At 36.7% G+C, this 14,422-nt stretch overlaps 1 protein-coding gene across 1 annotated transcript; it reads right to left on the bottom strand.

The window, feature by feature from the left end:
* Positions 1-2,874: 2,874 nt before the first annotated feature.
* klhdc4 (kelch domain containing 4) lies at positions 2,875-10,956 on the bottom strand. Its single transcript, XM_079414278.1, has 12 exons — positions 10,726-10,956; positions 10,537-10,628; positions 10,376-10,454; positions 9,880-9,978; positions 9,558-9,694; positions 8,884-8,976; positions 8,382-8,544; positions 7,002-7,080; positions 6,664-6,872; positions 6,178-6,583; positions 5,495-5,605; positions 2,875-4,914 (listed from the first exon to the last, which is right to left on the bottom strand). The coding sequence occupies exons 1-12, from the start codon at positions 10,822-10,824 to the stop codon at positions 4,742-4,744; spliced, it is 1,740 nt and encodes a 579-aa protein (XP_079270404.1). The 5' UTR covers positions 10,825-10,956; the 3' UTR covers positions 2,875-4,741.
* Positions 10,957-14,422: the final 3,466 nt, after the last annotated feature.

The following is a 14,422-nucleotide window of genomic DNA, read 5'->3' as shown; positions in this document are numbered from 1 at the left end:
AAACAGCACTGTCAGGACGTCCTCCACAAACCTGTCAAAAATTTAAATGAATGTTCTTGATGGATTAAGTAAAAAAAAATTGAAATGCATTGAAAATATGAAAAACAGTCTGCAAGGGCACAAGGCCAATTCATTTAATCTTCAAAGTCTCTCTCATGTCCTTGTTTTGTCTCTTTCTCTCACTTTTATCCTTGTCCTCTCCTGTAGAAACTAACCCCACGTCATCTCTCCTATTCTCACATCACTGAAGCATGAGGTGGAATGCTTACAAATAAGTGTAAAAATCCACCCCATAACTGACTCGAGAAGATTTGCACCACATTCAAAGAGACACCTGTGCAAAACCTCTCAATCTTAAAGGAATAGTTCACCAGAAATGGAGATTCTGTCATTATTTGCTCACTTTCATGTCACTCCAAACATGACTTTCCTTCCTCTGTGGAACATACATTTAAAAAATGGAACTAGTTCTGTCAAACGGCAAAAAATACTCCATAACAGTATCGTAAAAGTGCTCCATAGATTAATTTGCTATAGTACAAGAACCAGACTAAAATTTACGTTGCACTTGCATCTTATGACTTCTGATGTGTCTTGGCAAAAACATGCTACGTTACTTAAATTAAAGCAAGTTGGACATAAAAAAAAACGGTCTCGAGGCTGGGTTTTTCCCCGTTCCACTGGTCATGTCTTGCATTTTTCATAGCAAAAATGTGTTCCGTGTTCCCTTTTATGTTTATTTAAAATGTTTCTTTAAAGCTAAAAGTGTATGAGAATAATTGCAAGCTACCAATAAATCATAGGCAGGTACACACTAGAAGGTTTCGGGAGTAGGGTTGCCAACCGATCCGTATTGGCAAAGGCGTATTGCGTATGAAAGCCATACGGAACGGTTTGTCCCGTATTTAAGGCATATGCCGTATGACCACCTAGATCAGGGGTGGGCAAACTCGGCCCTTCCAGGCCACTTTCCTTCAGAGTTTAGCTCCAGCCCTATCAAACACACCTGAACCAGCTAATCATTGTCTTCAAGACTGCTAGAAGGCTACAGGCAGGTGAGTTTTATCAGGGTTGGATCAAATCTCTGCAGGAAAGTGGCCTGGAAGGGCCAAGTCAGTTTGGGCAAATGCAAACAACGTGATTATTTTTCATGAGCCCAACATCCGACCACACAAAAATCATCCATTTAACCTGAGGGAAGACATCTTTCTCTATTGTTGGTAATGTTAAATAGATTTTAAAAATACATATAACTTCCAGCATATTCTCAACCTTGAATCTCATTCTTAAACCCCAAAATGACCAACCACTAAAAGCAACCCATATTAATTATTGATTTTTTATGTTTTAAAGAGGATTCTTATGCTCATCAAGACTGCATTTAGGTCTATTTGATCAAAAATACAGAAAAAAAAACAATTTTTAAAAAATTATTGCAATTTAACATAACAGCTTTCTATTTTTAAATAATTTAAAATACAATTTATTCCTGTGAAGCAAAGCTAAATATTTAGCATCATTACTCCAGTCTTCAGTGTCACATGATCCTTCAAAAATCATTCTAATATGCTGATTTATATTCAATGTTTGAAACAGTTGTGCTGTATTATATTTTTTGGGACCTGTAATTTTTTTCAGGATGTTTTGATAAAGTGGAAAAGAACAGTATTTATTCAAAATAGAAATTTTGTGTTACAATATATACTACTGTCGGTAAATGCCTTTTTTCTTTTGTTTTTGTTATTTTAAAGAAACTTTTAGAATACTTTTATTCAGGAGGGATGTGTTAAATGGATAAAATTGTTAGAAAAATGGTTAAATTGTTAGAAAAGATTTCAATTTTGAAAACATGCTGTTCTTTTAACCTTTTTTATTCATCAAAGAATCTTGAAAAAAGTATCACAGGTTCCAAAAAAAAAAAAATAATAATTAAGCAGCACAACAGATTCAACACTGATAATAAATCAGCATAATTAGAATGATTTCTAAAGGAATATGACACTGAAGACTGGAGTAATGATGCTGAAAATTCAGCGCTGCGTCACATAAATTATGTTTTAAAATTGATAAAGATAGGAAAACAATATTAGAAATTACAATAATATTTCACAATATAATTTTTTTTCTTTATCAAAAAAAATACAGCCTTTATGAGACTCCATTAAAAAACGTGTGTGTATGTGTCCCTTATTCTGTCCCTATTTTTTCTATGAAAAACCACGATTGTCCTTTATTTTCCTTTTCTGAAGTTGGCAACCCTATGCGGGAGTGTTAATTACATTACACCAGTGTACTTCCTTTGACCCTACTGGGCATCGGTGACATTTCCACATGACTGCCTCTATCTCCCCTCCACCAAACTGTGCATCTGACCGGCTGCCTGTCTGTTTGGTGGACGTCTGCTAGGACGTTAAGCCAATTTTGTCTGAGATTACTGTAACTGAATCACTGTGTTGAGTTCAGCCTCGTCTCAGTACTAGAAGAGGATTATGGGTGATTTATTTAAATCTATTGGCAAGACGGAAGTCGAGACGGAGAAAGAGAGCTCTCAAAACGACCCCTAACATAGGGCCTAGGCAAAGCTCACAAAAACATTTCCAGGTCACCTCAAATCAAAACAGGAAACTTTTTTCACATAAAGAAAGAAAATTAGGCCCATTATTAAAGGTAGAGTTCAAGTAATTAAAATAAAATTATGATAAATTATGATAAAAATTAAAATAAAGTCATTATTGGGTTGTTCTAATGCCGTATGCCCTTCTTTCCTTTTCGGACCACAAAATGAGATAAAAAAAAAAAAAGTTCCACATGCTTGTCCATATAATGGCAGTATATGGCGATCAACATCAAGCTTTAAAAAAGATGCAAAAGTATCACAGAATGGTCCGACGCAACACGTGCTTTATATTCAAAGTGTTCTACAGGTATATTGGGTTTGCTGTGAAATAAACCGAAATATAACATATTATTTGACAAATATCCTGACCTTGGCCACTCTGTGCACGACTGAACGTTCATGAGACTATCATCACTGCAGATCACTCCGACTCTCCCAGGAAAAGCACACAAGTTGTAAAAAAACAAATCAAGATTAATAAAGACGTGACATGATTGGTTATTACGATTTTTGAAATGTAATTTTTTTCACACAACCCAAAATCAAAAGAATTTAAAATCAAAATAATTTTTCCAAAGGTCTACTGCATCAGTTCTTCCTGAAACTTCATTGTAACACCTTTGGTCAGTAAAAGATCATTAAACGGCTCCATTTACAAGCCTTTTCAAACTGTGTCCAAACAAATTAGATCATGTGAGGAAACATGTCCCCAAGCTATAGAATTAGTCAAGCTTCAATTATGAATCATTATCTTTTATCAAACTCTTTCTTATTGGTTCAGCACACTAACGAGGTTATAAAGATAGCCACTAGGTAAATAAATGGAATCAATCAAGTAACGTGACCTACAAGCATCTTAGTAAATCTTCGAGAACTAGCAAATCTGTCCCGGTTTCTCCCTCTTGCTGTCTTTCTCTCTCTCACACACACACACACTCTTCTGACGAGTCTCTGACGACAGTAGGTTCATGTGCTTCACGACGTCAGAGCAGGGCTGTAAAAACGGTGACTTTTTAGTTATTTATAAACTCTGTCTTTTTAAAAAGAAATTCAGAATTTTAAAAAAGATTGGAGAGATGGAGAGAGAAAGAGGGGAGATGAGAGACAGTTGGCAGCATAATCGTAACCTCATCCATTTCTCTATCCGCCATTTATTATTCATTAGCTTCTCTTTCTACATCGCTCATTCTTCACAGCCAACAAAAAATAGGTCAATGTGGGAAGTGCCTTTCATTTAGAAACTGTGATTGCCGCTTGGCCATCCAATTTAGCTTTCTTCAGCTCAAAGACAAAACTTCTTATAGATGTCTTTCACAAAACACATCTGTTCTGATATTTGTTGCGAAGAGGTTAGTTGTTCAAAGAAGAGCAACATTCAATAACCTTTCCTTTACTATGTTAATATCTCTGACTTTTTTTGAATTCATGTATGCCAGAGAAGGAAATAGGGTCTGTCAACTGATCTTGAAAATATTAACTTTTATAACACTTTTGATAACTGATAACAGAACTGTCAACTTTAGTCAGGAAGAATGGCACTGAATCAAGTTAAAAATTTTCTCTTTTCTATTTGACATTTAAATAAGGGCAGGAAAATAAGATTTTGAATAATCTTTGATTTCTTGGGATCAAATCACTAAGGATATTACATAATTACTTTAAGCAAAATGAAAAAAGTAAAAAAAGTAAACTATTTTCTTATGCTAAATAATGAAATAATTGAATCAAATATTATGAAAAATAATCATTGCCTAGCATAGTATGATTTAGAGCTGTGGTCACAACCCAAAAATGCTTTCTGAATCTGATTAGAGAGGGTTACGCAAAGCAAGAGAAAAACAATGCTTAATGCAAATAATTAAACTACTTTGAGATCCAGCTTCTATTATTAATAATAAAAACACATGGACAAAATAGTGAGAAAAGAGTAAGGCCATGCTTTTTTAAACATTAAAGTCAGAATAACATGTTTTAACACACATCCATCTGTTCTTTTTTGTGCACTTTCAGACACAGACACAGCTAATATATATAACACATCCATTCTCTCGCTCACAAAAAAACCCTTTAATTATCTTCGCTCTCTCTCACTCACTCACACACACACACACACACACACAGATCTTATTCCTGATCCTCAAAGAACACCTTGGCCATTGCATGGCCGACCTTTTGTGCTTTCTTCTCTTTGGCGTCAGGACCCATGTTGGCTTGGGCCAGACCCAGCCAGTATTTCTCAGTCCGTGTTTGATAATCCGCAAGCGCTTCTCCGGGATTTACTGGAGGATGGTCTGCATCTGATAGAGAGATTCAGAGAAAATGTCAACACCTGTCCAGGTTACCACTTTGGTTCTCTTTAAAAATCTATAAACTCTTCAGTTCTCCTAAAAAACTTTGGAGTCAGCGCTTTATGTCCAAGGTAAAACCCCGGGAGCTGAAGTACTGAAATGGAGATACTCTGAACATGAAACGCCCCCGATGTGGATGAGGCAACAAAGTCTCTTTGTATAGCATACTACCTAACCATGAAGCAGCCACAAGCTAACAATCAGTGATGTTATTACAACTGACAAGCGAAACCAGCATCTAACAATAATGAATTTAAGCGAGAAGGACCCCAAAGCAAAACACACAGCTCTGGTTGTCAAAGAGAATCAGTGGACGTTGACCTGGGTCTTGGCAGCTAAACTCTTTGTCATCTGCTCATGTCTACCTCATGGACCTGACCCAAATCATGGCCTTAATCATTAAAGGAAAATGTATGTGTCCACGCTCGGGGATGGGCTTTCACTCCCATAAATAGCCATCATTTTGAACTGTCTGAAAGTAAACAGTAAACTTACTATTTAAACACTTTTCTCCTGCACAAATACATACCTTCTTCACTCTCCTCTTCAGATTCCTCCTCTTCCTCATCACCTTCCTCATCATCACCGCCCTTTGCTTCGTCATCTTCTGATTCTGATTCTTCCAGCCACTCCTGCGTCTCTGTAATTAGAATTCTGTGTTTGAGTGTGGCTTGTTTCTTATACTTGTTTGTAGTGAACTATTCACAATACAATATATGGATAGAACAATAGAACGATAGATAGACAGATAGAACAATAGAAGGATAGATAGACAGACAGACAAACAGACAATGGATAGAACAAACGACAGATAGTGAAAACAATAGACAATGTTGCCAACTCCAAAGATTTAGAGCGGAACTGGGCAACTTTTACACTGTTGCTTGGGGTTGTTTTTTAGTCTGTGGGTTAAAGTGATCGGCCCCACCCCCCATAACATTTTTTGACGGACCCACAAAAGAGGGAAAAACTACATAAAAAATATGATTGTAGTTTTGAATAGCAATTGGGCTTTGGGTTTTGTTTCACAGACCTGGCAACCCTGCCAACAGACAGACAGACAGACAGACAGACAAACAAACGATACATAGAACAAATAACAAGAAAGAGATATACAAATAGTAGACAGACAGACAGACAGACAGATAGATACAGACAGACAGTTTTATTCTGAAAGAAGCTAAGGGAATTCTGGGCTGTCTTTCCACTTACTGGGGTCCATTTCCACTAGAACATCCCACAGGTCCATCTTATGCAGGTCCAGGCTGTAGAGATCGCTGAGGGTGAACTGTCGATCTCCCACCTCAAACATTCCACCGTACAAGTACAACTTGCCGTGTTTCACCGTTGCCATGGCGCTGGAGCGAGGACAGGGCTCCACCAGGGGAGCCATTGCAGCCGCCTCCTCCTCTTCGCCATCATCCTCCTCCACCTCACTATCCTCCTCTGCCTGTGCGGCTGGAATCACTTCCTTGATGGTCATAACCGTTCCATCCTCAGCCACGATCTCTTTAACAATCTCAGTGGGACCTTGTGGCTCCTCTTGCTCCCCTTCAGTTTCATTTGTCTGTTCTCCCTTCTTCCCACGGCGCCTCTTCTTCTTTTCTGACTTGTTGCCCTGCCAAGAAAAAGAACGTATACATTAATGTTTCTTCAGGTTTACTTAGAGGCTTTACTAAATTGAAACGTCACACCAACCTTTAGCTGAGCAGGAAACCACCGGTTTTTGTTGATATCATACAAGTAAAGGTCATTAAAAAAGTCTCCTTCCAGAGATTCCTCATCTTCCTCATCACAGACACCACCGAAGAGCAGCGCCCGGCCCCCGGGGCCCACTGCCAGAGAGAAGCCTGACCGAGGAGGGGGCTTGACTCCTGAAGGGTTCACTCTTGTCCATGTCCACTTTTCTGCAGGACAGGACCAAAATTTATGAATAAATTTTATTCAGACATGGGAAAGAACAAACAAAAAGGAGAAATGGAGAGAAAAGCAGCCCGTTAAACAAGTGATGACCGTGGAGGCTCTAATGATGGTACCTTGCTCTTCTTTGCCTTCCCTCCTCAGCAGGAACATGTCAGAATGGATGGTTCCTTTATCCACATCCTTCTTCGCTCTCTGGAAGAGAAAGGCAGCCATTACCACCTACGTCTGTTTACTCTCGTGGGTTTACTCAAGGACAAGCTCCTGGAAATTACACAATACCTCGCTCCCTGTGTAGAGCAGTTACAGTTACCATCAACATGCTCTTGCAAAATGAACCCAAGTGTAACACAGCTTAACTAATGATGGACATATAAGGTGTGAACAGTTTTAGATCCATTACACTTTAACCTGAAAGGCCATATGCCTATATATGGAGGGAGGATGTTCAATAAAATGAACCATCTTCAATTCAATTGTTGAGGTTTTATGTATTTTGTTACCAAGCATGCAACAAATAGTTATGGCCATACGAATTAAGCTACTTTAAGCTATTCATGTGACTGGACTCTATATAATCTATATAGGATTCTATATAAATGTGGCAAGTTGCTTAGCAACTGTACGCTAAAAAAATAAAAGTACCTCGACACTATCGTGATTTATTGGACATAGTACTACGAAATTGGGGTAAGACACAAAAAAACTACCTGTGTTGACCGGTCTATGCTTACGCCGTTTATGACCTTACATCGATAAAAGAAAACGGGTTACCACGTTTACATGACCACTTGTGTTTTCGGTTTAGTAAGCATAACTGGCTTAAGAACGTGCATGTAAACGCTTTTTTATTTTACATTATTTAGTAGTACCACTGTATTCTTAATATCTATAGATCAAAACTACCATATTACAATATCATCACTAATGACTTCATGAACTACATTAACTGGAAAAAATACAGTAAAAACAGTAATATTGTGAAATGGTATTACATAGTTATAAATGTAATTTATTCCTGTGATGGCAAAGCTGAATTTTCAGCATCATCACTCCAGTCTTTAGTGTCACAAGATCCTTCAGAAATCATTCTAATATGCAGACGAGCTGCTTAAGCAACATTTCTTATTATTATCAATGTTGAAAACAGTTGTGCTGCTTAATTTAAAACGATAGATTTCCACATATTATACATTTTTAAATACATATTTTTAGGATTCTTTGATGAAAATGGAAAGTTTAAATGAACAGTAAGAAAAAAAGATTGTTTATCTCAAAAGCTATCCCACGACAAAAAAAAAGTAATAATAAAAAAAAAAAAAAAATATATATATATATATATATATACACACACATACATACACACACACACATTTTTACTCCATATAATATTAAAATAAATTCACATTCATTCATAGAAGAATGTAAGTGTAAAACCTGATGAATCAATTTCAGTGTACATGAATAAAAATGACAGTAATAACCAAAACGCATACATTTTTGGAATATCCGCCGTAGATGATGACGCCGTTGCCATCAGGAGTGGGGGTCATTTGACAGGCTGATCGGGGACAGGGGCCAGTTCCCGTGGGCTGGAGACGGCTCCATGTGAACGTGTCCAGGTTAAAAGCGTGAATATCATTGTAATAAATATAATCCCTGTAGAGCAGAGAACATATGTATTACAAAAACTAAATATATAAAGAGTATTAATGTATTAAATTTTATATATACACAAATGTTATATCTATATATAAACATCTTAAAATAGTAAAGTATTTATACTACTTATATTAAAAAAAATATTCAAATGAACACTATTTTAAAAACGAAAATTACTGAATAGATTTACAAAATTCTAATGGTCATCTATACACATCGTCTGGAACTTTAAGGGGCATATATCTCACTCCAAAAAGCAGTACAGCAAAAAGTATAATTTTCCTTATAATGCAGATTTAATGTTAACAAGCTGAAGTTGGGGACCCCTGCCTGTACCTGGTGCTCTCATGGAAGCCTCCAAACACAAGCAGCTGTCGTTTGCTCAGGACCATTCGATGTCCACTCCTTCCAGACGGAGCACCAGGAGCTCTGAGAGGACAATAGGACATATTTCAACAAATGGCTAGAATGCCAAGTTAAAAGTCAATCCGGTTAGTTTAGACCTCTGTAACCTCTAGTCACAGCATGACAACAAAACACAAGTGGACACGGGTCTTAAAGTCCCTGCTAAGCTTCCATAAATACCAAATACAATTAGACTTCCGGTTCAGCTTAGAGAATTCAGTCTTAATGAATGGCTTGTGTCTTTTTCAGTGTTATAGTTTTAGTAATTTTGTTGCTTATTTCTGTCATTTTTTATTATTATTATTATAGTGTGTGTGTGTGTGTGTGTGTGTTTATCCAATATCCATATTTTGATATATGCCATGGCATCTTTGATGTTAAAGTAGATAAATATGGTAATCAATCAATAAGTGTTTCATACTATTTTGATGATGTTCTGCCTATTTTCCTGTCATGTTGTCTTCGAGTACATTTTAAAAGCTTTTGGCTTAAAACAATGTGATGGTGTCCAGATTTGAAATAAGAGTGCATTTTCTTTGACTTGTAATATATCACTTGAGTATTGCACAGTCCTCAGTGAGTTGTCAAAAACAAACAGTACTCACTTGATTTGCTCCCATGTGCGTGTCCCCAGGTGAAGCACCCACAGATCTTTATAATGATAGAACTGCTCGCCATCAGGGGATGCAAACTCCCCTCCAAATATCCACATCTGCCCTCCACCCTGGGGAACTACCACTGCCTGCAGGGAGATGGAGAGAGAGCAACAGAAACGTGTTTGAGACAAATGACTTATGTTAAGACAGTCTGACACCTGGTGGTGAATACAAAAGCTGTCTGTATATATTTTCTGTCAAAGAAATGCATTATATACATATATTTCAAATATTATGTCTAACTTAGAAATTAAATAAGTTAAAGGAGTACCTGTTGAGCGCAGCGTCTTGGAGGAGGGTTCGGGATCTCTGCCTTCACCCATGTGTTTTTCTTAATGTTGTAGAAGAATACTTCATTGTACAGAAACGTCTGAAAGAAAGGAAACATTTAACTGACTTCATGCTTTTGGGGAAGCACACAGTTTGTTTTGGTTGGCAAGATATGCCATTTCTGTACAGTAACAAACTAATTAAAATGTATTTACATATATCATAGGAATATTTCAACTGTACATTGATATATAAATATATAGATCAACAATACATGACATATCAATACACCATGTCCTCTGGTGGAAAATCCAGCTTAAACTGGTAGCTGGTTTTTAGTTGGTCCAAGATAGTTGACCATCTCATACTAGCAACAAACCTTTTATCCAAAGCAACTTACAAATTAGGAATACAATAAGAATATAACAAGCTTAAGGTGACATGACAGCTGGTTGACCAGCTTCAAAACATACACATTTTCCAACATGGGTACTTACTTTCTTCCCATTGAAAAATTCCCCTCCGAATAAAATCAGCTCGTCTTTTTCGGGATGCGCGCACAGAGAAGCGTTCAACCTGCGGAGAGCGCGAGCTGTCAATCAGATGTCATAGGAACAGACACGTGACTCACACCTGTCCTGTACACGTGAACACACACCTGGGGGACGGAGGAGGACACGCCGTCTCCACCACCTGCGTCTTTTTCGCGTCCAGAGACTGAAATTCTGCTATTAAAGCCTCTAAATCCTCCTAATTCAATACAATACAGAATACAACTCTGACATTTGTGTTGGTTTACTGTTTTGAGTGTTAATGGTGGCATCTCGGTGGCAATAAATTCACTCACCTCCTCTCTTTTTGATCTTTTTGACACCTTTTTCTCCATTTTAGCTGCTGTTTTCTCCGCTCCTTTGACTTTCTTTTCTTTTTTACCCTTTTTACCCATTTTGATTGTTTCAAGAGGCACAGATTGACTTAAGCAAGACAATTACAGCCACGTGAAGCTTTAAATGAACTACAAGACCGACGTATGAAATACTTCCGCCAACCGCACGCTTCTCGAACACTTCTGCGCTATAGCGCCGCGTGCTGGTGCGGGTGAATATGGTTGCACTGATAAAACTTCACAAAGACGACGATACAAACATTCCTAGAGAAAAATGAAATAAAACATTAAATCAAATTAAAAATTCAATGAAATACAATTTTCACAGCATCAAAAAAATAATAAAATTAAATTAAATGTTCACAGCATCAAACATCAGGGGGCTTAGGTCATATTTATCTTGAATAATAAAAAAGCACAACATATATCATTATTATAAATTATTACATAAATATACCCTGGACCACAAAACCAGTCATAAGTATGGGTATATTTGTAGCAATAGCCAATAATACATCGTTTTGGTGAAAATTATTGTTTTTTCTTTTATGCCAAAAATCATTAGGATAATAAGTAAAGATCCACAAAGATATTTTGTAAATTTCCTACCGTAAAAATAAAATTTAATTTTTGATTAGAAACATGTGTTGCTAAGGACGTCATTTGCTAAGGACGTCAATATTTAGATTTTTTTTGCACCCTCAGATTCCAGATTTTCAAATAGTTGTATCTCGGCCAAATATTGTCCGATCCTAACAAAAGCTTGTTTATTCAACTTTCAGATGATGTATAAATCTCAATTTTAAAAAATTGACCCTTATGACTGGCTTTGTGGTCCTGGGTCACACACATACATATATGAATATATATATATATATATATATATATATATATATATATATATATATATATATATATTCATATATGTATGTGTGTACATATATACATATATATATATATATATATATATATATATCAGTGCTGTCAAACGATTAATCATCCAAAATAAAAGTTTTTGTTTACATGATATATGTATGTGTACTTTGTTTATTTATTATATATATATATGAATATATATATATATATAATATATAAACATAACATATTTTTCATAAATATATACATGCATGTGTTTGTATAATAATATACACATAATAAATATACACAGTGCACACTCATATATTATGTAAACAAAAACTTTTATTTTGGATGTGATTAATTGCACTATATATATCACTAAATACACACACACACACACACATTGCTGTGTAGATTGCTGACCCAGTAAATGTTGTATAAACTTCTAATCATGTATGGATATGAAGCCTCTACATTCCCCTGAACAATGTGGAATGTGTTACCAGAGTGAACTGATACAGTTTACATTCGTTTAACATGGGATCAATCCCACAGGCCCTGACCCACATGAAGCTCTGACACCCATCCTTCTCAGAAATGACACTATTTAACATGCATGTCTCGTGCAACTGACGCAAAAGCCTGTGGTTTGCATCCCTCTTCCCATTATGGCTCAGTTTCGATAGTAATAACGTGGTATATGAACAAATATTTGATCTAAAGTCATATACATTATAATTGTACTGACCCAGCAAAAAAAAAAAAAAAACAATGATGTAAGTACACATAGAGCACATGTTCCAATGTTTCATGGCAGTCCAGGAGACCAGAGGAAATTAAAATGATCTGAATCACTGAAAAATATCCTCTCACACCGTCGACAACAAGGGAGAGAGGCAATATCCTTATCAGCTGGGCATTCATTTTTATTAGTCAGCACTATGTGTGTGTGAGAGAAACGCTATATTGCCGTGCAATATTTCTTTACCTAAAAAGTGTAAATAGTAGGCCTTTCAAAGTAAAGATCAGGTGATAATGAAGGCATGAAAACCATTTTAAAAAACATAAAAAAAAGTTAATATGAGCAATTTTAAAAGTTTTCTTTTTGAAATGTCCCTGCCAGAACAAAACAAACATATGGCCTTGGTTGGTAAATATGCCATGTTGTCCCTTTGAACTTTTTCTAACATAAAGGACAAATAAAAGTGTGTTGCCAAGCACATGACCACCCGGATCTTGCTTCCAGTCACCTGACGGCCACTGTGAGGGTGGAATCGTGACCTTGAGTGAGAGATTTGTCTAATTCTGTGTGTGTTTTGTGTGTCTCTCTGCCTCCAGACTTCCAGTCATACGTCTCACTCCGTCACCTTTTGACCTCTGTCTCTCTGCCCCTTCCAGTCCCAGCCTCCTGTTGTTTTCTTTTGCGCTTTCCACTGAAAGAAGTGGTGCAGAAGGACACGAGGCCTGCCAGGAGTGATTTCTCTGGTTCGTTTGTTGCATTTGAATACAGCAAGCAGTAACACTGAGGAAAGATATGATATGTGTGGTTTTATTTGTTTAACCTTTTTATTTACCTGTCATATTAGTCATCGTTTTTGCACCAAAACATACATAATGTAATATTGCATGACATTTTATACCCTCCTTCTTACCCCTAGATATACACAGACTTCATTATGTAAAAGGATTGATATGATTGGATAACTTCCGAATACCAGCGTATATATCACACTGTTGTTTATCAGGAACTTGCAAAAACATAAATAGGTTAACTTAATTATCAATTATCATTCATTTTCAACCTTTATCTCTAACATTAGTGTTTGGTGCAAAGCTGATATTGCCCCTTTATCGGCCCCTTCTGCACAGCTCAAAACCTCTGGTCTCAGTGTCAGGAAACACTTGTGATTTGGCACATAAGTGTTCGCTGTGACGTAAATCTTGAAGAACATGGGGTTCTGTGTGCGTATGAACCTGCATTACTGAAGAAAACAGACACGCCTCTCCATCCTGATATCAGCTGCACAAAAGGCTTCTGTATTAGAGTCGTGACCACAGAGATGCCTGTGATATAAAGAAACGAGATGAGATTGGAAATTCACCGTAATGAAAATATTGAACACGATGGCAACAAATGATTTTATCTTTGAACCAGAGAGAAATTACTGATGATTTGCCTGTTGCCAAGAGACTATTGCAACAGAGTTAATTCTCTTAGGTAAACACACAAACACACAGACACACAATGTCAATATCAGAGATAGCAGCAACAATATCTTTTTCTAATCAGAAAACTATTAATAGTAAGAAGGTTACAATGGTTTAACTGTGTTTTAGATCAATTATTGAAGCCTTAGTGAGCATCGTTTGTGAGTGAGGTGATTCATTTTATTGTGATTGGCTTGTAACCTTCTGGTAAACAGACAGGTTTACCTTGATTCTTATTTTAGGAGCTCAAACCTCTTCTTTGCCTCAGGCAGACTGAAGTAGCTCTGCCGTAGCTCAAATTGCTAAACACCTATGACCAATAGAGCAAGAACAGAAAAACGCCCAACCTTTACTTTCCCCTGCAATCTAGAAAATTCCATCAGGTTGCCACGTCAGAAAACTTCCCCCATTGCACTTAACTAACAGGAGCTGTTGATCATTTTACTTCAAATTAGGACACCTTCACTGTTTTTCTAATCTATTCAGCCGTACATTTTTCACCATTTTCATAGAAATTATTAAAAATGTAAAGGCCTGCAGTACAGACTCATGTACAGAGCATCACAGCGGTCAGTCGGCCAGTTTTGTTTTT

This window comes from Barbus barbus, assembly GCF_936440315.1.
Source record: "Barbus barbus genome assembly, chromosome: 50".
NCBI lineage: Eukaryota > Metazoa > Chordata > Actinopteri > Cypriniformes > Cyprinidae > Barbus > Barbus barbus.
Note: the sequence above shows the minus strand (reverse complement) of the source record. Positions and strands in the feature narration are given on the sequence as shown.